At 41.4% G+C, this 25,300-nt stretch overlaps 1 protein-coding gene across 6 annotated transcripts in view; it reads right to left on the minus strand.

Moving 5' to 3' along the window:
* Window positions 1-25,300, minus strand: part of PTPRG (protein tyrosine phosphatase receptor type G) — a 675,839-nt gene that overhangs the window by 154,371 nt on the left and 496,168 nt on the right. For all 6 annotated transcript variants that reach the window (XM_023621202.2, XM_070238719.1, XM_023621201.2 and 3 more), the window contains exon 6: window positions 5,595-5,661. In XM_023621202.2, coding sequence (XP_023476970.1) covers window positions 5,595-5,661 — 67 coding nt within the window. The remainder of the gene's footprint in view (window positions 1-5,594; window positions 5,662-25,300) is intronic.

Raw genomic sequence — 25,300 nt, forward strand, 5'->3', positions numbered from 1 at the left:
TTCGTCTTTGTGTAAATCAAAGAGTTTATTATTTTTAATTGCTGCATAATATTCCACTGTATGCATATATCACAACTTGTGTATCTAGGCTCTCATTGGTGAACATGTGGGCTGTTTCCACTTTAGGGCTATTATGAGCAAAGCTCTCTTGTATACGTCTTTTGGGGGCATTTCTGTTGGGTATATACCACATGTGGAATTGCCCGTTCATAGGGTAAGGTATATGTGTAACTTTGGCAGAAATGGCCACACAGCTTTTGGGAAGGCTGCACCATCTGCATCCCCACAGCAGTTGTCGCCTACTGCCAGTAACGCCGTGCCCTGGGCTGGTTTCTTTTGCACTAGTGTATCCGTGGCTGGTGACACAACGGCAGTTATAAAGCCTACTCACTGCTCTAGAGGGAATTCAGACTGCTCCAGGTCTGGTGTCTCGGGTTATTTTTTATTGTAGAAACCTCAATCCCAGCAGGTGGGATATGGAAAAAAGAGCAGATGCGGACGCGCCAGCTCTTACCACCACATGAAAACACTTGGCCAGGGAGTCACTCATATTTGTGAATTTACTTGATTTCTTCCCTTTCTGCTAGATGCCTGGATTGATTCTAGCTATTCTGACTTTGACTATAGATCTGGTGAGCTGATGATCAGTATCCCAGGGCAGGGGAGAAAACGGTTGGAAAACACCCCAAAAGTGAGCCCAGAGAATAAACCAGTCAGTCGGGGAAGCTATTCTGCAAAGTAAGTTTTGATCTTGTCATAGCCACAACTTCCACTGCTGAATTTTAACAAGAAAAGCATGTAAGAGCTTCATTTTGTGTCATTAATAGAAGGGTGTTCTCAGGTGACAATTTATTTGTTCTTCTACTGAAAGCTTGCTCGGAACACCCTGCGGAGGGAGGACAGGGAGAAGAGCCGTCTTGCTCTGAGTGGTGTCTGAGGCAATTTCTAACTGTTTCCCTCACGTTTCCTCTGAAGGAGAAAGATACCTTCCCGCTCACTCAGGTGATACCTTCAGCAGCAGAGGGAGGTGATGCCGAGGAGGGGGATGGATAAAAAGGGACAGATAGTCAGAGCTCAACAACCAAACAATTGCTACTAGTGAGTTTCCTCCCAAAAATAAAAAATTGGTTTTAGATGATTGACATGAGAGAGTGGTTAGTGAGTCAATGCCTCTTTGACAGTATTCTAGAATAGGTACACAAACAGCCTCCTGATTTTCTTTGGGTGGATGCCATGAAAAAGAATAGAAAGTAGGCAATCCAAAAACTTGAAAGAAAAAAATAAATACATTTCAATTGACATAGAACATAATGTACACTTCTTAGCATTTATCAATTGGGTATAACTACTTACAAGAGAAGCCTACATTTTTATACACATTCACATACAAGTTTAGTTTTTTTAATAGGTTTAAAAAAATTAGGACTAGACTATGTTGTTTGGAACCAACAATTCTATCAGATGTGGCTACTTGCAAGTTCTGGTTCTTGCACATAAAAAGTAGTGTTAAGACGGAGTCAATGCAGAGAATAGGATTCACAATTTCTCCCTAAATCTTTCCTCTCCAGTGGATGTTGGTGGTAGTGCAAATAAAATATCTAACTAGATATATTTTAGTGCTTCCGTCTATTGCTCAATGGATAGACAGGACCACAATCAATGGCAAATCACCTCTCTCCATTCTATTTGTATGTCTTCATGGCTCTCAAGTTTGTAAAAAAATCACAATTTACATAGAAAAATGAACACATGAGAAACAGCATTTTATGTCACCAGGGGATTTCTAGGGTCTGTCTCCCCGGCATTAGAGAAGCGATGTCACCAAGCTCAAAGCCTCATGCATGCCACACCTTCTCACCAGCAGACACCTTCATCAACACTGCTCGTGCTTGAAACTCTTCTCTGCCTGGACAATCTCTATGCACTCTTTAAGTCATAATCGTCCCTTTGTTGGAGATGTCTTCTTTAAACCCCTAAGTGTGAGTTAAATCTGCTGCTCGCCACTCTTTAATGTAATTACATACTGAGCCATCTCTCTCCCAAGAGTGTGCAAACTCGCTGAGGGCCAGTCCACGACTGCTATGCTCTCTATGCCTAGCTTCGAGGTGTACTTACATCAGGCACTTTATAACAACACACAAAAGGAATAGCACTGCCTATAAGAACCTCTGAGCATTTTACAAGTGAGAGGACCACGTAGAACAACTTTTCAGAAATGTGAATAGGAAGGTGTCTTTGGAAGGAAGATGTGACCCTCTGTGTCAGCCACGGGAGTGTATCCCTAAGATCTTCCTTCCAGAGATGAATTGCTGTGAAGAGCGTTATTAGCTGAGAGCCTGCAGCTGCTGCGCCTTCAGGATCCACCACGGTGCTCACGCTGAAGCCACTCTCGCTGGGATGTTCCAGTCAATGACTAAACACGGTGGGGGAACTGGAGTTGAGCCTCTCCTGCTCTAGTGGACTCCTCTCACGGGCAGTCTTGGCTCTGGGATTCTCCAATGGCCTAGCGAAGACTTTCTTAGAGCTGCGTTCAGTCAGTCCTCCCAGCTTCTCTATCCCTTCAGAGGTGTCAGACCTGCGCTGTGGCTTCAACACTCTCCCCACCTAGTCCTGCCTCCTCTCCTCTTTATCCTTCCCACACAGTCCCTCCCTGCCAAAAAACTCTCCTGCACTTAAAATTCCATCTTGGTGTCTGCTTCACAGAGGACCCTAAAGACCAAATGCCAAGTACGGTTGGCTGGTGTGACCAGATTACTCACTTCCATTTCAGTTGAAGGAATATATGATTCTTCCTATTAAAAAGACATTCACTTAATAAGAAATTAATATTCTAAGATATGGCTCCCATGGCTGAAGAAATAAAAGCCAATTCCGCACTGTAACAGAAATCCATATTGACTTTTTTCTCTTTACACATCTCTATCTTGTCATTTCCAAAGTCAGAGATTCTGTGAAGGGCACGATTATTTATGTCCCATCAAATTAACAGATCATTCAAATCCCTCACAGGACCTTCAACTGAAAATGCTTCTGGCTCCAACAAAAGGTTTTTTTTTTTAGCTATTTCAAATGTTCATTTTCTTTTGGAAGAATGAGGAGTGACGAGGATTATCAAAATGGAAGTCAGCAATAGCCCGAGAACTGAGGGCAAAATCAAATTTCTAAGACGTTATTCTTCCTCTTCCCAATCAAAGCAAAACCCAAGCGGCTTTTAGTTTCTCCTTCTTTTCTTCCAATTTTATACTGTGATATTTTCACTTATTTGTATGTTTACTTGATTCATTCATTTAGCTAATATTTGTTGAGCATCTACTATTTGCCACACACACAGGTTCTTGCCCACATCGAGTAAATAAATAAACAAGGTTATTTCAGATACTTTTAAGTGCTTCAAAGAAAGACACCTAGGATGATGGACAGGGAGGGATGGGCGTGGGGTGAGGGTGGGTAATTTGATAGGATAATTAAGAAAGAGCTTTCTGAGGAGACAAGATCTGAACTGAGACCTGGAATAATAAGAGGAAGACACCCTTGCTGTGAGCTGAGAGAGGAACTTTCCAGACAGAGGAAACAGAAACAGCAAGTGCAAAGGCAGGAAGGGGTAACACACTGGGCAGGCTGGAGGAAGAGGGAGGCGGCACGTCACCTCCCTTCCGGGGCCACGACGGCTGGCCCGTGTCTGTCTTCATCAGTGCGCCAACTCCGTGACCGCACAGAGTAAGCACGCAATGCTTCTGCTGAGTAAATAAGGGAACTTCCTTTGCAGGTAATTATTTTTTGCAGTTTTCCTCTGACTTCTCAATTAGAAGGCACAGTTGAAACCACATGCCAGGCATCTTTGCCACCATCCCAGTGCCAGGTAAAGTATCCTACACATAACAGCCTCTTAGAGGGTAATTGTGGATAATGAGGAAGGATAACATGATTATGCCAGCACACAGCTCATGAACCACACGATCACTGTGCAGCGAGTTCACTGAGATTTGGGAAGCCGAGAGCTAAAGGAAGCCTACTGCTTATCTTTAACATATGGAACCCCCTTCAATTTTCATTGGGAAAATAAGAACACAGATCTACTCAAATGCCAGAGCTGGCGGAGTACTTCCTCTCCAGCTGAAGAATACATACCAGTTTTGAAGATTCTAGAACTCTTTATTTTGTTTGTTTTAAAACAGGAAGAAGAGTCTGGAGAAGGAAGATCTATGCATCATTTATTATGCTTCAAAACCCCCAACTCATAATCTACACTATGGACTGTAATTTCAAGGTGTTCAATCAACTGAGTGTTCTAGGGGATCTTCTGGGAAAGGAGCTCACAACATACAGTCTGTTGCCTACCACCCCAGCTTGCTTTGCACTTTCAAAGCTGCCCAGAGTACAATGCAAATTTCCCTACTGCCCCAAACCACCACTATTGCTACCAACAGCAAAACAAAAAATGTGCAGACAGATCAGTTTCAGTAAAAGTGTTCTGTTCCCTAGGGGAACTGTCATACAACCTACTTCCCAGCTCTGTGTGAGAAGTTTACCTCAGCGACACAAACTGAAATTGAGAAGAAGCAACGGAAACTTCCAACAATGGAAACCTCTATGGGGTATTTTCAGTCACCCGATTTTTCTAATTTCACTGGCTTTATTACTGTTACCTGCTTCATGATTGAACAGTTACAAGAGGAGAACAATTAATCCAAAATCCTACTTGCTTCAACTGAACACTGACAGCTGGTTTTAGTTTCCCTGAGAGAAAAGGGGAAAGCTGTTTGTTAAGCTCTGCAGAGTTGGTTAATGTCGAAAGACAATCCTCCCAGAAAGGTGTGAAGATGTTTCATCACAGCTGTGATGAAGGGGAGATTTATTAGGGCTACTAAGGCTGTTTCTGTCAATGTCTTTGGAATTCTAATTAGATTATTAAAACTTTGCAAATCATTACATTACCTCTAGACTCCACACCTCCCTGTGACAAGGGTACTTTTGAAATTTGAGGATCCTGATGTCATAGGTAATGATGCATTGCCGATAATAAAGTTGCAGGGAAATTCCTCCAATAAAAACCAGTTGGCAAAGACAGAACCCATTTATCTTACTTTCTCTCCCAGTTTTATGCCTGAAGATAAGATGTGTGCTACACAGAACACGGCCTAGCTCTTTCCAGTAGGTGATGATGCTTGCTCCCAGGCGGCAAAGTTTAATGACTTGTCACTGCTACTTAATTTTTTTTCCCTAAATCTGAGAGGCAAATCAAGAAATTTATAAATGAAAAGATACTTGAAAGAAGAATATTTTTAGGAGAGAGATGAGACGAGTGACAGGTTCAACGCATATGAATGGTACATCTTAGGGCTTTCTGATTTATAACATATGCATTCAAAGTGGTACCTGAAGAGAAATAAATTGCTTACTGTTAACCCAGATCCATTTGCAGGGAATAAATGGGCATGCTCTTTACCCATCAAATAATGGCTCTAATGCCCTTCAACATCAGTGGATGACGAATGGGTGTCACCTTCTGTCTTCTACAAGATAACCCCATTCCTTTAGGTGGAGACCTTAGCCCTTCACATCCCAGGAAAACAAAGTATACATGGCTTACTTACCATGATGGACGACACCCTTCAACCCATGGATAATAGGATCCAGTGCAGAATTGTCCCTTGGACTGACCTACATGTAAAGGAAACATGATTGGTTAAATCTATTCTGGCATCAGACACAACAGTCTCAGTTTAATCTTCTAAAGGGAAGGGGGGAAAAAGAGATGTTATCTAGCAAGCTGCTTAGGTCTCACATATTCCATGGCTCTCACCAAACATAGGAGATTTATGACATAATAAAATCAAGTGAGGAAGTCTAAATCAAAAGAAAGAAACTTCTCAGAATACATTAGAACAGGAGAGAAATACCATAGTCCTAGCAAAATCTTAAAAAGCAACAACAAGACTTTCCTCTCGCTTTGTTTTATTAAAAATAGACCCTGATGGCTAAAATGTCATTGAAAATCATCAGAAAGCAATCCATCACTGACTAACTATTTCAATACCTTCTTGTGATTGTGTTTTTTTCTCTTATTTTTAGAAAATGGATCTGTTCCCTACCAGCCTACCCTCCTTTCTAAGATCCTAGTCCCCTGTGCCTTACCACATACTCTAAAAGGCATTTCTAAGACTCACTCAAAGCAGCAGAGGAGAGGAGCTCAATGAGACAGTGTCTCCCACTTTCACTTCCCTTTGGAGTTTTGCATGTTTGTTTGGGGTTTTTGCTGAGGAAGATTCACCCTGAGCTAACATCTGCTGCCAGTCCTCCTCTTCTTTTGTTTGAGGAAGACTAGCCCTGAGCTAACATCTGTGCCAATCCTCCTCTATTTTTTTGTATGTGGGACACCTCTACAGCATGGCTGGGGAACAGAATAGGTCCACGCCAGGGATCCGAACCCAGGAACCCAGGCTGCCGAAGTGGAGTGTGTGGAACTTTCACCACTTGGCCACGGGGCCGGGCTCCCCTCTGGAGTTTTTAATCCCCCTTAAAGTCAAGCCTCTTTTATCTTGATTCTCACCCATTCTTTCCCTTAACTTTCTGATACTACTCAGCATAAATTTTCATTCTTAGACTTTCTAGAAGATTAAACTTCCACCAGCATATATAACGTTGGTTTGTAGATTCTTTCTTTTAGACACATATTGAAATAGTTACAAATGAAATGAAATGATGTCTGGAATTTGCTTTAAAATAATCCAGGAGCAGATAGTAGGGGAAATGAGCAGGAGGTCTATGCAACAAGACTGGTCATTAATCAATCATTTATGACCTCGGGTGATGAGTATCAGATGGATCATGATACAATTTTCTCTACTTTTGTGTATGTTTAACTTTTCCCAGAGAAAGAGTTTTTCCAAATCGATTATCTATGGTCAGCATAGCTCCTGAATTTTTTTCAGGGATGGTATTTTACATTTAATCCACTTCTAATATAATTAAGTTGATGATGATAATGATATTGATGAACCTTTCAATGTGTAGCAAGACCTAACTTGATGTTTCCTAGTTATTTCAGAGGAATCCCGGGCCATCTTAAGTTAAATTTTAAGGTAACTTAAAATTTCCCGTACTCCTTCCCCCTTAAGCATTCTCCCTGTTGAGTTGCTGTTCCTAGTTTGTGCTTTGATAGTAACCCACACTTCATGTGTTTCTTTCTCTTTTTCTGCCTCAGCATCTCCAGATTAGAGCAGTGGTTCTCAACTGCAAGTGATTTTCCTATCTCCCACCCCTACCCCCACCCAGGGGACATTGGCCATGTCCTCAGACATTTGTCACAAGTTGAGGGGGGGAGAGCACTACCAGCCTCAGGTGAGTAGAGGCAGGGCTGCTGCTAAACATTCCATAATACTCAGAACAGCCCCCCACGGCAAAGAATGACCTGGCCCAAGGTGTCAGTGGTGCAGTTTGAGACTGAGAAACCCGGGTTAGAGGCTCTGTGAGTTAACAGTGATTACACGTTAATGTCTGGAGTGCTGAGTTACGACTAAATTCAAACACAGGTGTCCTTATGTATGGTGTTATGTTTATAGACTAATAAAATAATGTGGAATTTGGGACTACATCATAAACACTACAGGTATGAAAAAACCATCAGTGCATAGGAACCCAGTGTATCAGATCACAAAGGGGGAATTCTGGGAGTTGGCATGAGTGAACCTGCAAATTTCCTGACAGGAAGCTCTAGCCAGGGATTTAACGCACCGGTTGAAACACGGAACGTTCTCGAAAGGAAAACATCCACTGAATACACCAAAAGGAGAAAAACATATTTGCACCATAGCAAATACTGATCAAAATCTTAAAAACATGGTCACAAATGGAGTGACCACTCAAGAATGCAAGATAAGAGAGTCCACCAGGAAACGTGGCCAAATTTCAAAAGTGATAGAATAAAATAAGAGCTCAAAGAAATATCCCATATCAAATTGAAGTTATAGACAAAAACATGGTCTCCCTTCCCCTTCCTCCAGATTCAGTCTGATAGAGATGCTAATGCCAGTTTAACTACCTGTAGTTATTCTAATATCTGTGGGAAACAGCAAAATGGCCACAAACTCCTGCCATCCCTGTCACATGCATCTTTGTAATTTAACTTTGCCACTCCTCCCATCAAGAGTGTATATCAGCTTCTCCATTCTTTGAAACTGGGATTGACCACACGACTTGTTTTGGCCAATGGAATATCAGCAAATATGATGCAGGGAGAGGTTTAAATAGGACCTGGATGTGTATTTGGGTTTATAGCCTCTTGTTGCTCTGAAATCCTGAGACCACCAGGTGAGGAATCCCGGGCTAGCCTACTGGAGGATGAGAGAGCACATGGAACTGACACAAGCAGTCCCAGCTGAGGTCGTTCTAGACTCACCAGGCTACCAACTACTAGACAGAAGAGTGAGTCTATTTGAAACCCTCCAGCCTCAGATGAACCACCTGCAGTCTGCAGAGACCAGCCGAGCAGGCCTCGACCGGAAGAAGCGACCAGCTAACCTACAGAATCATAAAGAATAAAACAACCGTGGTTTTAACTAATTGGGATCATTTGTTATAGAGTAAAATTTAGCTGTTGAGTTTCTGTGAGTGCATAGAGGCAGAAGATGGGGAACAGGCTATGTTTTCAATAATTTTCTTAACCAAAACACTTTGCTTATGGTTTGTCTTAAAGGTTTCTCAATGATATTCCACATCAGAAGACACAACATTCACTGTCAATCTGATCGACTCAGATGCTTCTCCAAAACCGTGTTACCCCTCCTCTACCACGGCAACATTGCACAGATACTCTGATTTTTTATTCCAACTGCCTTTGTTTTATAGATGTTTTGTAGTCAGGGGGACCCTTTAATGCATTTAGTCTTTTTGATGATGTGAAAGCTCAAAGAAAGTGTTCCTAATCCTCCATGACTTACACCCACCAATAGCATCTGTAGCCCATGCAGGTTCAAGTTCTGGTCACTTCTGACTATAGCATTTCTGTGTCTGATTACTCCAGCCTGGTCTCCTTCCAGATGAAGGGCCTGACTCCAGATTCTAAGCAACTTCATAAATGAAAAGCCTTCCACAATTCCCATTCACCTCCACAGCCTCCATTGTTGGTTTATATGGCTGGGGCTGCGAAGATGTATGACGAGAAAGGGAGAGAAAAATGGAGAATATTGGTTGGTCAAAGTAACTTACTAATAATGTTGAGCTTACTCTCCAATCTATGTCTTGGTCCCAAAACTCAGGGTGTGAACCCAAACAGCATGCTAATAAGTGGGTTTGTTCCAGGAAGGCACAACCCTAAGTGAAATAATTTCTTCCACTCACTGTTTCAATCAATCTGCCAGTAAAAAAAAAAAAGAAAAAAAAAATTCATGGATATAAGCTAATTAATGTGGGCAGCTTTGAAATATGCCTACAGTGAAGAAGGCTGTTTTAGTAAGGTGTGTTTACATTCTGGTCTCCATCCAGGTAGAGGAGGCGAAGGGGTGGGGAAAAAATGGAATTCTGAATCAGAGATGAGCCCTTAGAGTTCAGTGTCCTCATCTGTAAAACGGGAACACAGCCTCATAATGTCGTTATGAGGATTAAATGTGTAAAGCTTGGAGTATAATGCTGAGTACAAATGCAATAGTCAATAATGGACGGATACGATTGGGTAAAAACTTGACCCAAATACTCAAACTTAAATGAATGTCAAACAACAGCGATTTTAACCCTGAGCTTCTCAACGTGCTTGGCTCTAAAAGCAGTACTTACTTGAGTTCAAATTTCAAAAGATCCAAATTTATGTTTTATTTGACATCCACTCAATTTCACAATATGCGACTCCTTTTAAAGCCACATGAGGAGTTTTCGTGGCTCTTGAAATGTGCTTCCTTCCACTTTAAGATCAAAGGAGTTATGCAGTAATGCTGAGAAGGCAGCAATTGCACAAATGAGCTTAAAATGGACTAGAAGAAACGGACACCCCCTTTTCCCTGCAGAGTTCATGCTCTCATTGCAATACTTAGCTACTGGCACTTCCATTTCAGAGCAGCTTTCTTGGCATTAGTCATCTTCAAAAGGATGGCATACAAACGCGACAGAGGGCTCTGAATTAAGCTTTTAACTTGTCTTTAGATATAACCAAAATACACAGAGACATTAACAATTCAGGAAGCAATGACATGTAGGTTTGGGCCAAAGGCCAAGTTCATACAAATGCTGATGAAATCTAAACTTCATGAAATTTTCTTTCCAAATAATAGTCAACATCAAGATTCGACCAACTATAAATTAGTCGCCAAGTTATCAATAACCTCCAGCCATGTGTCTATAATCCAGGCTCTACAGAAGGGTCTGCATTTATTCCCACTTGAAGCAAATGAAATGGAGGCAGAGAGGCCTCATCAGACTGCATATGCCCGCGTTCGGATATGTGCTGCCATTTGCTTTTCCTGCCCACCATGTCATTTGGCCCTTGACTTGGGTCCTAATAATCTTTAATCTATCAAGTCCTGGCCATCTGCTAAGTAGGATGGCCAAGACAACCTACTTGCCTTAAATTCGACATTGCCAGATGCTCCTTTAGTCCTACAAACGTCACATCCAGACAAAATCCTCTTGTGGGAGGAAAGGATTTATGCCTGCTGAGGATGAATGGCTACACCATTAACCATGGCTGTGGAGGAAAGAAACAGCAGGACTAGATACTCCACACGGCCTTTTTGAATCACAGAGATGATGATCCATCCACCCCGATGGTTAGCAGGTAACTGTGTATTGAGAACCTAAAGTGTCTTATCAGGACAAGGGCAAGCACTTCTCATGAGATCTAACTTCAGATCTGATTGTGCTCTCCTTCCATGGCTCTCACCTAAAGAGCCATGTAGCAAGAATGCTGTAGCTTCTTTCATTCTGACTTCAACACCTTGGTTACTATTCACCAGATTTTGGTTCAAGCAGCTATCAAGAATTTCCTGGCATAAAACAATTTACGATTTCGCTATATTCACACAACTACATTTCAGTTAGGCCTTACCTGGAGATAGAGCACAGACGAGATTCCTTTATTAATCAATTAAACACTTGTCAATATGTTCAAGAAGACAATAATAGCATCAAACCACTAACCACTGATCTATATTGGAAACATCACTCTTTTCCTGACTTTTCTTTTCAATGCTCACAAATGTGACTTTTCTTCTCGTACAGCCTATAGACTCAGTTTCTAATGTGGAAATTTTTTTTTTCCCCTTTGGACATTGCAACAATATTTTCTATTCTCTCCTGACCATCGCTGCTGCAATGGATTACAAAAAGCAGAATCAGAGTTCTTGGTGCATTTAGCATCCCAAACTGCTATGGAATAAAGTCAGAGAGAAAAACAGAGACACAATCCAGAACGAGGCATTGCAAAGGAAAAAGGAGCTCTACAAAGCTGTAGGACTTTTCAGGAAATGAAGGATTTTAATCTCCCAATCGGCTCAATTTAGGCAAGTAACCAAGTGTGGACTCCTGGCCAGGAGGTTTGGATTAACTTCTAATAATAAATTTCCAGAATCATACTTTAAGCCTAATCTCATAGATATGCAAAATATCACAGAGGCATCTCACAAGAGAAGGAAGAGCTCCTGTCAGAGGAGAAGGGTATGGCCCCAAATCATCATCTATTTTCCAGCACTTGACAGGACACACTCCTGGGACTGGTTTTCATCAGCAGATGAGAAAACTCTTAATTCCTCAGCCATGGGAAGGGATTAATATGAAAAGGCAACACAATTATAAATGCTAATAGGATACATCCTCCCCCCTTCAAATGGAGCTTGAGCACTGACACGGCTTACTTACTGCTAATTCATAATATTAGTGGAAACTAGTCAATTCACAAGTTATTCATCTCCAGAGAATTAAGATTCGTGACCAGTGAAGGCCACAGAGAAAATAAATTTAACACTCTTGGTCTACTTAAGCTGACCATTCTCTATTCTTCTGGCCCCAACCTCTCCAGCCCACCAGTGTATTTACCATTTAATTGTCAGACTTGGCTCGCAGGAGTCTATTACTGGAAAAACCAACCCAGCAGGGGGACAGCGAGGCCCAGGAGCAAATCTGCACAACTGCAGATCTTGCCAGCAGCAGGCTGGCCTGCTGTCAATACAGGCAATTTCTCATTTTCATGAGGATCAAACTGTCTGGGGCTGGGTGTACAATGCCATTTCCTCTGGCTCTGGATGCACTCAACATTCAGGTTCAAAGCCAAAGCAGAAGAGAGGGAGGGAGTGGGCAGGCTGGGGCACCTGGCAAATGGAACTTCCATAGGGGCCCACATGGTGATTTTTTGTCCTTCTTTGTCTTTTTCATGCATTGTGTTTCAGAGTCAACAAGGTGGTGGGGAAGCCTTTACAGCAGTTCAAGACAGGGTCCCAGAGCCTGCCTGTCCCACCTCTGTCTGTCTTCTCAAAGTAAACGTTGCTCTTGAACCGGAAAGAAGCAAGAAAGAAATTCCAACCTAGCAAAGTATGACCTAGAGTCTTAAGCTACAGTGCAAACATTTCACACACATATTGTCATGACCTTCGAATAAAAAAAAAGTATGCGATGTGGGGAAGTCTGGGGCAAGAGAAGCTTATTTCAGGTTCAGTGACTCGCCTGCAAGTTTCTCTGGATTCAGTGTGACAATGCTGGACAACTTTGACTTTCTCTTGTTAATAATCCTGCCATGCACTGAAAAGCCTCAACAATATCAAAGGCTTGGGGGAGAAAGCAGAGTGACAATTTCCTCATACAGCAAGTGACTTCTACCAAAACACATTAGATGTGAACTCTCACCCTTGCTTTTTCATTCCCTTGAAGCAAAAAGCTGCTCAGGGCACTCCATTTACAAAAGATTCAGAATCCAGAAAGCACTGTGTTGGGAGTACGTTAAATCCCCACCATGTATGCAGCAAGAAAAATATAAGAGACAAAGCACATTGGATCAAAGGGGTCTCCAGATTGATCCTTCTCCTGAAAAAACTCCTCCTTAGGAGTAGGTAAGGTCATCACTTTGGATATAACTGAAGTTCAGTAACCAAGCATCAGATGGCATTCTAAGGGATCGGCAGAGACTATGTAAATATCATGTAGGTATCATATATAAAATATTAAAAGGACCTTGCTCATCTCATAGTTGTATAAAGAGGTGACAGGAGAGAAAAATGGTACAGTGTCCTTAGCCCAAATCACAAGAACCCAGCTCTTATGCTCATTCACTTAACATATAAGCACTGAGTGCCTACTACATGCTGTGGTAGCCTGACTCTAAGATGTCTCCCAGCCATCCTTGACTCCAGGTATTCAAAGACCCAGATGTAATCTCCTCCCTTTGAGGGTGGGCTGATCTAATGGCTTATGTGTAACCACAGAATGTGGCAAAGTCAAAGAAAAATCACTTCTATGATTAGGTTACAATAGATTCTAACTTTCCATTTGCTAGCAGACTCTCACAACTGACTGCTTAGCTTGCACACTTTGGCGAAGTAAATAGCCATGCTAAAGAAGACCGTGCAGCGAGGAACTGAAGGGGAACAGAGGTCCTCAGAAAACAGCCCTTGAGGAACTGAATTCTGCCAACAACCTGAGTGGGCATGGAAGTGGATCTTTCCCCAGCTGAACTTTCAGATGAGACTTCAGCTGACATGTGACTGCAACCTTGTGAAAAACTATGAAGCAGAGGACCCACAGAAACTGTGAGATGGTAATCGTGTGATGTTTTAAGATTGTAGTAATTTATTGCACAGCAATAGATAACCACATGCCAAGAACTGAGTCCTGGGTTATGACACTGAACAAATCACAGTGCTCCTCCTTACAGAGCTGACAGTCCAGCTGTAGCTCCCACAGACGGGATGAGAGCCCTGGCTTCCATAAAGAATCCCCACATCACCGTCTTCCCTACACTGGTGCATCAGCTATTAAAACGCAGTTCCTATCCTTCTGAATAAACTCTTGCCTCTCACAGACCCGAGCTGTTATGTTACATCAGAGCTTCTAGAGTTTGAGGTGAAGCAATATGTTTAAAATCCAAGTGCCAATAAGGAAAACATGGAAAAAATAAGGAGCAAACCCCAAATGGAGCAAATAAATATTGATAATTAATTCTGCGACAAAGAGTTTGCAGTAGCTTTCATGTTTAAACAAACATAGGAAACCAATAAATTGCAGCATCAAACCCAAGCCCTTCTTATGCAAGATGTCCCTAAGCAAGATGCACAGCAAAATGCACTGGTGTGAGCAGCTGTTGTTTCTGATTCAGAGCAACCAAGCTAAGAGCAAACTAATTACACACTCCAACGCTTCTTTTTGGAGGGGGTATTTCTCTCCTGTGCTTCCTTTGGAGCATTGGATGACTGCTCCTATAGTGCAGTCTCTGAAGATTAAGTATCAATTCACTCTCGTAAGCAATACCTCACAGGGCATTCCCTATTCCAAGCCATGCACTCACGTGAGCGCTTTGGTGCCTGACACCATCAGGCGGACTTAACTCCCAGTCACTGTCCTCTGAAATCAACCCATCAACTCATCTAAACATCCCACTTTATCCACCAGCAAACCAGTGAAAGTTGTTTTCACTAGACCTTGTTAAAGCTGTTGGAGCATCTGATTTCAGAGCTTTTGGTAAGTAACGTTTTGGGGGATACAAAAAGACTATTTAAGTGGACAAATGTCTTCATATCCACAAATTAGGGAAATCGCTTTTAAGCAAGTGACTAAGTTCCAAAGGCCAGCTCCAACTCAAGGAAGATACAGAATAATGCTAACTGAACAGTTTGGCTTTGTATTTAAAATGCACCTGAGTTCAACAGAGGATAAAATTGAATTGCAACGAGGAAAGACAAAATTTTTCCCAGCAGGTCTTGATTGATAGAACGTGCCACTTGTAGCAGAACAAAATGGAAAACCAGAAAGTTTGTTCCCAGCAATCATTGCCTCATTGGGCCAACTTTCTCTCCTTTGAGAAAATAATATGATTTCTTCATAGAGCACGTAGTCCATTTATTTAAGCAACAGTACTCAGGATCTTTCAATTCCTCCAGCAGATCAGCTGGAAAAAATGGCCCCAGTGCAGGAGGTGTAGGTAACATTTAACCAAGAAGAAGCTTATCTTATAAAAACTGCTGTTGACAATAACCAGAATAAATCACTCCTTAGAAAACAATACAGGGGCCAGCCCCATGGCCGAGTTGTTAAGTTCCCATGCTCCACTTCTGCGGCCCAGGGTTTCACAGGTTCAGATCCCGGGCGCCAACATGTCACCACTCATCAGGCCATGCTGAGGCAGCGTCCGCCACTGCACAATCAGAAGAATCTACAACTAGAATATACAACCACTTACTGAGGGCTTGGGGAGAAGAAGAAGAAGGGAAAAAAAAGAAGATTGGCAACAGATGTTGGCTCAGGTGCCAATCTCTAGGAAAAAAAAAATGCAGATAGATCTCCTGTAGTTGAACGTGATGAGCTCATCTTAAACAGCAACTTGGGTATATAAGACTAGTGTAGTGGGTAAGTGCAAAGTTTTTGAAACCATGTTGGCAGACCCAGGTTCAAAATCCTACTCATCCACTTGACAGCTGTGTAATCATAGGAAAGTTAATTACAATCTCATTATGCCTCAATTTCCTCATCTGTAAAATGGAGATTACCCCCCTCAACCTCATAGGCTTATTAAGAGGATTCAACGAATATTTAGCACAGTGCCTAACACATCCAAGATTCTTTAAAAATGTAGCTACAGCCACTCTGTCCCCAAAGAGGCAGGCATGTCCTGCCAGTACCCAACAAGGTACACATAAATACATACAAGTTAGAAACATAATTCTATTTCTGGTTACAGACAGACCAATAGTTTTGGGGTTCAAAGCTAAATTCAGTCAATCACAAGCCCCTCCTATGCCTACCCCTGTCTTTCATTTCAATAAAATAGTACCATCCTTAAATCCAGTAGATCAAACCCAAAACAGAAGAATTATTTTGGTTCCTCTCTTTTTTGCCACACCTACATATGATGTATCAGAAAGTCCAGAATATTCTACCTCCTATGTACCTCGAATCTGTACACCACCTCTCTCCAGCTCCTCCATTCTAACTCTAGCCTAGCCCACTACCACTGGAATCTAAATAAGCTCTAACAGTCTTTTGTTTTAAAAGAAAAACAAAACAAATGACAATATAATGATACCTTGTCTGATTGACTTGAGGTGGCCCTGAGCACCTGGATATTTAAAAGCTCCGTAGGTGATTCTGAGAGCGAGAACCACTGAGCTAGAATGATCTTTTGAAAAGTAAATCCAGGGCCAGCCCCGGTGGCCTAGTCGTTTAGTTTGGCGTGCTCTGCTTCAGCGGTTCAGGTTTGGTTCCTGGGCATGGACCTATACCACTCATTTCAGTGGCCATGCTGTGGGTCACATACAAAAAACAATACCACAGCTCACATGCCAAAAAAAAAAAAAAAGAGGAAGATTGGCAGATGTTAGCTCAGGGTGAATCTTCCTCTGCAAAAAAGAGCAAATCTAATCACAACACATGCCTGCTTAAAAGTTCTCCAGGATCTTGGCCCAACCTACCAGTGAATTCGTATTGCCATGATTCCCATGGTTCACTATAGTCTGGGCCCCCTGGCCTCCCTCCTTCTCTTCAGAAACTCTGAGGATATCACTGCCTTTAGCCTTTGCCCAGCTGTCCCCTCTGCCTAGAACACTTCTCGCTCAACTCTTTGTAGGGCAGGTTCTCCCTCTTCAGATCTCAAGCTGGCCCATCCCAAATATTTGCTAACTCATCACTCTGTTTAGTTCTCTCCTAGCACCAATCGCAGCCTGTCCGTACTTGGAACTCAGGATGTGGCCCTGGTGATCCATGCATCTGAGGAAAGCCAGGCTGGAGGGGCCTCAAAGTTTAAGTGGGTCAGAAGTCCTCACCTCCTCTAGCGACACCAAAGTACCACCTATAGCACATCTTCTCTCATAGCACTTACTACATTTCACTTTAACGACCTGTTTAAACAGCTGCCTCCCGTCCTGGGCTGAGAGCTCCCTGAAGGCAGGGTTCACACTTCGTTTAATTTGATTTTATATTCCCAGCTCCACTCAGTGTCAGCAGAGAGCAGACACTAACAAATGTTTGTTTTCTGGAAAGAACAACAGGTAGCTATTAATGAGGTGAAGAAGCAGAAAGAAAAAAGGGAGGAAAAAGATAAAAGAAAACTTCATCCAGGGGATCTAGCGAGTTGAAAGAACTCTGGGATTTATGTTCAAAGAATTTGATTCAAGTCCTGGCTGTGTATTGGCTGTAGGACCTGACAATCATTCTGGGCAAGTGGACAATGATGTACACCTGCCAGGGTGGACCCGTGGGGGTAAAATGAAAGGATGTGTGTGACAGCAGGCATTACGCTCCACAGTGTGCAGACCAGGGTTATTATTCTGAGGTGGGCTTTGGTTTTATTTCTTTCAATTCACAACTGAAAAGTGGTACATTTGATAAAGGAAGACTTTAGAGGGAAAGACAAAACCAAAATAAATAAGTAAATAAAATAGTAAGTATTAACAAAGATTGCTAAAGCAAGTTTCCTACCTTTTTTTTTACAGATCATAATTTGTTCCTAATTGCTTAAACACATAGTCTTCAAAGTCACATTACGTTGGTTCAAATCAAAGTTTCATCACTGAGGTGTGGCAGTGGTCAGCACACTGTGGCCATTGGGAAAATCCCACCAACTGACTGTTTTGGTAGATAAAGTTTTATTGGAACACAGCCATGCCCTTGGTTTACCTATTGTCTGTGGCTGCATTTGCACTACAACAAGAGTCAAGCAGTTGAGGCCTGCAAAGATACGTCATGGCCTGCAAAGCCAAAGACACTTATTATCTGGCCCTTTATAGAAAAAGTCTGCCAATCCCAGCTTTAGGAAAATAAATTACTTAACTTCTCTAAGCCTCAGTTTCCTCAATCTATGAAATGGAGATACTAACAGTATTTCCCACACAGGGTTGTTGAGAAAGTCAAATGACTTAATCCACATAAAATACTTAGCACAGTGCCAGGCATATATGAAAAACATAAATTTTGAATAGTAAATATTTTTGTTAAATTATCAGTGCTAAACTCCATCCAATCATCCAACCACTCACGTATTCATTAATTCACTCACTAACTCATACATTCAACAAATCTTTACTAAGCAACTAATCAATGCCAATGATTGAACAAGGATATATTTTACTGCAGATATATCTATTAGATGAACAAACAAAAAGAAAAACAAACAATGGAATTTTTCTGTCTGTTATGTGCTCAAAGCCCATGAGTTATGTAATAGTGATATGAGTATTAGTACTACGTCAACCAGACTTTGAGTTTTGTTTAGTCTGAAGAGGCACTGCAATAGGGAGCCCAGTGCCTCTCCACGATAAGCTGTCAAAAAATCTTTGGAGAGGGGCTGGCCCCGTGGCCGAGTGGTTAAGTTCGCGCGCTCCGCAGCAGGCGGCCCAGTGTTTCGTTAGTTCGAATCCTGGGCACGGACATGGCACTGCTCATCAGACCACGCTGAGGCAGCGTCCCACATGCCACAACTAGAAGAACCCACAACGAAGAATACACAACTATGTACCGGGGGGCTTTGGGGAGAAAAAGGAAAAAATAAAATCTTTAAAAAAAAAAAAAAATCTTTGGAGAATGATGGATTGACTCATGGTTGTTACAAAGGGTCCAGCTACCAAGCAGGCAGGTTTCCAATGATGATGCAGAAACTGGCCAAGTTTTATAGCGTAGTAAGTGAGCTGTGTCTATCTGTAAGCATCACATGAAAATTGCCCAAAATCTAGAAACAGGTTTTTGTAGGTATTGTGTTATTCAGACCTTGGTATCACTGCAAAAGTAATTCAGAAAGGCTACGAGAGCACCGAGAAAATGTGAGAGCTGTTTTAGAATGTTAAATCTGCAAAGTTCAACACTGTTATATAAGGCGTCGCGCAATAGTTTTGTTGGTAGAACAGTACAGAGAAGGAGCCACCTCTGGCAGTTTGTCAGCTAACCTGGAGAGGTCCCCTTTAAGTTTTCAAGCTTTCTTATAATTTCAGATGAAACATTTGTAAAAGATATTGCATGCTTTATCTCCTTCTTAAACATAACCTGAGCCTCAGTAAACGATTAAGGTTGGTCCCTTCTAATAATAACTGGGTTACTAGGTTCTAATAGAGCCAAAGTCTCCAGGTGTATACCCCATGCTAAGCATCCCTAGAAGAAGCTAGAGCCCTGGGGAGTTCTCTCATAAACGTAGTGCGTACACTTCAGTGTACAGATGCAGTAACACATAAACTGATTTCTCTGAATCTTCAAAATTATTTAAAAATTACTGTCTGTGTATTAGCTTTTCAAGATTGTCAGGTGACTGACCCATATATAAGTTGGGTGCCAATATGAGGTCTCTTTAAGCATCGACTCTAACATGCAGAGGTCCTTCGGTTAAAATGGCCCTCCCATAGTCACTGAGGTCCAAGACGAAATGAGTGTTGTGATTTACCTTTTATCTTAATTTTAAATTGAAGTGGAATATAAAACAGCAAAGCATACAAATCTTGTGTGAATTTTCATAGATGTATATACCCATGTAACCTCAGTCTGGATGAAGACAAACATTTCTAGTACCCCAGAAGGCTCCTTTCTGACCACACCCCCCCCCCAATTCATACCTCCATATTACTTATATATCTATTAATGGAATCATATACCAGTTTTCTTGGTTCACCTGCTTTCACTTATCCTCAGATCTGTGAGATTCATCAATGTTCCATGTAGCAGTAGTTTGCTTTTTATTGTTGTAGAGAATATTATTTAGCCAACAATTTGCTGTTTTAGTGGAAAGTTCTTTCTCTTTCTGTCATATAAACCATCACCAATTTGATGCAGTTTATGGAAAGCTTTTCAGCCAATAAAGTACCCGAGAATGGGGGGAAACCTTTCAAGAAAGCATGCAGCACAGAAATGATATCGAATTTGAACCGTATTCAAATGGTACCAAAAGGCATGACCAATACTATGATAGATTCTCAATCTATCCCATGACCATGGGAGTCAGCCGAGCATCATGGTCAAGTGACAGAACTTTAATAAGAGTTGGCAGACCTTAAGGTTTGCGTTCTGGCTACCTGGCTGACTTTGGGCTAGTCATTTAACCTCTTGAGACTTAATTCCCCTAACTTTGAAATTAAGACAAAATCTCAATAACGTCTTATAACTATCATGAGAATTGATACGATAATCCATTTATTGAGTAAGCGCTCTCAGATACTATATTATTATATTATAGTAACACAACACATACAATACAATATACATGGAAAGTATATTACTGTCAATATATGCAAACCTTGATTGGTCAGTTCAAAACATGAGAGTAAGCTTATTTTTTGAATAGCCCTCCTACTTACATTCTCTCCCACTATTAGAATGTGTCTTGGATCAATCAATACTGTGCCTGATACAGTTACACTCCATAATCTAAGTTTAAATTCTTAGGTAATAAAGAGAAATTAATAATACTGACTTCAAGCACATAGATAAGTGACACATTAATTCTCTTCTTTTGGCTTAGCTGTCAGTGAAGCATAAACACGAGTTTCGGTCTTTCCTCCATTATCAATCACCTTTCACAGAGCAGTAACCCACCTGCTTATATTCCCAACCCCTTGAAATTCTGTTGATATGACTTAAACCTACAGAATAAAATTTTAGTTGGGACTCTGTGCCAAAGATAAACATTCTTTTTAATCTCCTGAGGGCAAGTACATTTTTCGTTTGTGATTTTCAGTCATTTGCATTAGTGTTGAGAAGATAAACCAATATGAGGGTCATCCATGAATTTTAGATACTCTGTATACTACCTCTCAGGAAAGCTGCAGGAGATTAAAATTCTGTCTGGTTGGAAGTTGGGCCACTGGGGTATAGAATAATCATGAGGCAGGACGATAAAAGAAGAGACAAACGTGATGACGGCCTGAAAATCCTTATAAGTTTTGACTGCCCCTGTACAAGTGATGCATTCAGCTAAATCTCATTTTAGCAAGGTTATGTCCACTAATACCAGCCCAAGAGTATAAATTGCCATGTTTATTTTGGGTTTAAAAGAATTACTTTTTATGGGGCCAGGCCTATGGCTGAGTGGTTAAGTTTGTGCACTCTGCTTCAGCGGCCCAGGGTTTCGCCAGTTTGGATCCTGGGCGCAGACCTAGCACTGCTCATCAAGCCATGCTGGGGTAGCATCCCACATGCCACAGATAGAAGGACCCACAACTAAAAAATATACAACTATGTACTGGGGGGCTTTGGGGAGAAGTAGGGAAAAAACACTTTTAAAATTAACTTAGTATGTTTAGAGGTCAACATTTCTTTTTCTGTTTCCTATTGAATTTCTTATGTAACTTAAACAGTTGTAGTGCTTGAAGCAATCAGGCTACAACAGATATAAAGGAAGAAGAATGAGATTTAGCAATAGCACAAGAACTTTGAGAGTTAAAATGATGACTTCCAAACCAAAAATGCCCCATGCTGATGAGAAACTTGTCAAGTGGGTACTGGCATAGTTGCTTATTAGAGCCTTTCAAAATTGATACTGGGCATACTCATTGACCCAGGAAATCTACTTCTAAGAATTTATGTTAAAAAAAACTTGAATAAGTGGATAAGGGCAAAAATGTGAATATAAAATTGCAGTGTTGCTCATTATAGGAAAAAACTGGAAACAACTAAAAAAGTCCATTAATAGTTAACTAATTGAATTATGGTATCACCATGCAGTGTAACACAATGAAGTGTTACAAAGGATAGGGGAGCTAGCTCTCATGGCCTAGTGGTTAGAGTTTGGCATGCTCCTCTTCAGCGGCCTGGGTTCAGTTCCTGGGTGCAGAACCACACCACTCATCTCTCAGTAGGCATGCTGTGGTGGTGGCTCATATAGCAGTACCAGAAGGACTTAGAAGTAGAATATACAACTATCTTCTGGGGCTTTGGGGAGGGGGAAAAAAAAGAGGAAGATTGGCAACAGATATTAGCTCAGAGTGAATCTTTCCCAGCAAAAAAATAAATAAAAAGGATAAGAAAAATCTTTATCTATCAACATCAAGACCTGACTATGACACATTACTAGGGTCAAAACTACTTTATAGCAGAATTCCATCCTATTTAGGTGACACATATTTTTAAATGCTTTTAAAACTTCCAACAGCAGATAGAGCAAACATCAGCAGTTCCCTCCAGAGGATGGGATCAAGGGCATCCCATTTTTCCCTTCTCCTTAATGGACCCTTACATTGCTTGACATTTGGACAACGTGATTATTTTTAGAACTAGGAAAAAAGTTATTTGTATTTTGAAAAAACATTGTATTCAAATGTTCACATATTTGTATATCTCAATTTTGATAAATTTGTATGCATATCAAATTTGACATGCATATTTTGTGATGTTGATTTATATATATAACCAATTTGGTATATTTGCATTAAATATACAAATGGTAAATGAATTAATTCATATATGCCTATATTATAGCATGTTTTGGCAAATACAACCAAGGGCAAGTGGTGGGAATAGTGCTGCCTCAGTTTCCAAGGGGTTGCTATCTTTCTGACATACTGTCATAGGTTGTAAAACCAGAGCTTGACTTCTTGATGGCTGGTAACACACCACATTCTCATACCACTAATCTTTACTCCCCTTCTCCTCCCCTGTGAACCTGCATGAGGGCAGAAAATGCAAATGTTGAATCTCTCAGTGGCCTTTGAGAGCCTGGCCTCACCCTGACCTGTGTGAGGAAAACAAGGAAGTGTTTTGCTAAGTATAAGAAGCTGTTTTCCCAAACACGCTCAGAGTGAAATCAGCTCTCCGACAGGAATCATTTTCTTATCCCATGAATTGTGATGCATGCAATTCTTTATACTGGAATAGGGTTTCTGTTGACATGGTCTGTACCGAAAGGTGGATAAGACGTGAAGAAATGACCCCAGAGTACGCTGCTGGAAGAACAGACACGGCAGAGCGCTGGAGCATAGACACACAAGATGCCAAACTGGAAGAGCAACCCTGAGGGTGAGTTGCTGTTTTTCTTTCCCATTCCTCAAGGACCGCCCCCCCCTGCAGACATGACCACATCCACACATCTTAGGGACATGGTAATGTTTTTGGCTTGACCTGGTAACCATTACAATCTCTTTCATTTCACCTGCAAAACTAGTTCCAATGATTGCAGTCACTGCCTCTAGAATGCCCAGATAGGTTCTGCAGAGGACCATCCCACATGCTGGCCACAATCTACTCTTCAAAATCATCACAGTTAGTTATCTATTGGGAGGTTATAAAGTGCCGCACATTACACCAAGTGTTCTATGTTCATTGTTTCACTTTGCCCACAACAACCCTATAAAGTAAGAACAAGTAATCATTCAAGTGGTTTGCCAAAAGTCACAGCCAGAAAGTGGTGGTGGTGTAGGGCTCAAATCTGAGGCCATGTCTTTCTGGTACAGCCAATGCTGTTGACAATATCATCGTAATTCCTATACCCCATATGCATGGTTTCTCTTCATGTATGGCCCCATAACCATTTATCCAATCCTTTTAATTCTTAAGGATGGTAGAAGTCACCAAAAATCTTTTTAAAAAGCCATACAGTTTCACACACGCAAGTGGGTAAAGGCTTTAAAGTTAGACATGCAAAAAGAACAGTCAGATTCCCTAACTTGTGTGGGAAAAACAATATTTTGGTGGGAAAATAGATATTTAAGGGAAAAAGACCCAGGGTGAACAATATTTCAGGAAGACCATGTGAGAAAATAACAAGTTCCAGTTATTTCACAACTTCCAGAACCTTTGTTATGCTAAACTGCACTGTCAGTCTCTAAGAGGAGGAGGTTATTCTCGACTAGATAGCATTTCCCAGGACTCAGTCAAGGTTGAGCATCTTCCAGGTCTAGTGCTCCTCAAAGTATATGTTGGGAAAGGCTGGTCTAGCGAATTCCAGAGCATCATCTTCACCAACGGTTCAGAGCTCCAGAAGGCAAAGGCAGTGCCTGTCAATGTGATTTAACTCCTCCACGAAGAACTGCACGAGAGGGCACACAATTCTACTCGCGGGACTCACCAGAACAATTCTGGGAAGACAACATTTACATATTATTCTATATAGTGTACATATATGAAGGGACACCAGGCTCTCAATCTGGCTCTGTGAATCTTGCCTGCATGAAGATTCCAGAACTAGATCCTCTTCACATGCAGCCCTACAATCTCCAAACCAATGACGTCCCACAAAGCACTCCTGCTTCATCCTGGACAGCTGGCTTCCAGTAATTTATATGGTAAAAGAGATGCCTCCTAAAGTCCCAAAGTGTGCATATTCAGACACCATTTCAAGGATCTAGTGTCATAAACTATTTTCATTGATTGCAGAGCATCTACCAATTTGTAGCCCTTGAAATTCCTACCAGCATGTACTGTGGATGTAGAGAAAAAGGGAAACAATTGAAAAGACAAATGAATACCCATGTGCTTAGAAATGTGAACGGATTGTACAGAATACTGGTGTTCTGCAACATTACTTAGTCAAGAAATATGAAGCAATACAAATGCTAATGGGATCGTATGCTGCCTTCCAAACTGTATTGCACTGCTGGTTAACTTTTCACACATGCAGGTCCTGTCTCCCTGACAAACTTGCAAGGCGGGGTTGAGTATCATTCCCTTTTTTAGCACCTACTCCAGTGCCAAGCATGCTGACATTGCCGAATAAATCTCTGCTGAGTGGATAAATGCCTTCATATTACGGAGGCATAAAAGGGTATTTACTTATTTTGTACTCAATGCAGTAATGCTGTTGGGAAGAATCAGCACCTGAATATAGAATGTCTGATGTAATCCATTCTAAAATAAAATCAGTTATTAGCATGTTGAAGAAAATAAGAGTGTTGGGTCATGAGTTGGCAGTTCAATGGCAATGAATTCTTTTTGCAGATGTCTTTTCTCTTATCCTTTCTCTTTCAGTCAGGGTCCAATCAGGAGACAGAAATCACATCAGTAATTTAAATGGGGAAAACTTAATATAAAGAATTGCTAATGACTAAAAGGTGGCTAGCCAACAAAAATGTTGGGGGGAGGGGCTCTAAGAGGAACAGGAGAAGCACATGCAGAAAGTATCTACTACATCCAGAACAGAGAGAGAGTGAGCAAGGAAGAAATTAAGAACTCAGAAGAAGGCCCTCCCCACAAGGCTGATATTCAG

The sequence above is a fragment of the Equus caballus genome, chromosome 16 (assembly GCF_041296265.1).
Source record: "Equus caballus isolate H_3958 breed thoroughbred chromosome 16, TB-T2T, whole genome shotgun sequence".
NCBI lineage: Eukaryota > Metazoa > Chordata > Mammalia > Perissodactyla > Equidae > Equus > Equus caballus.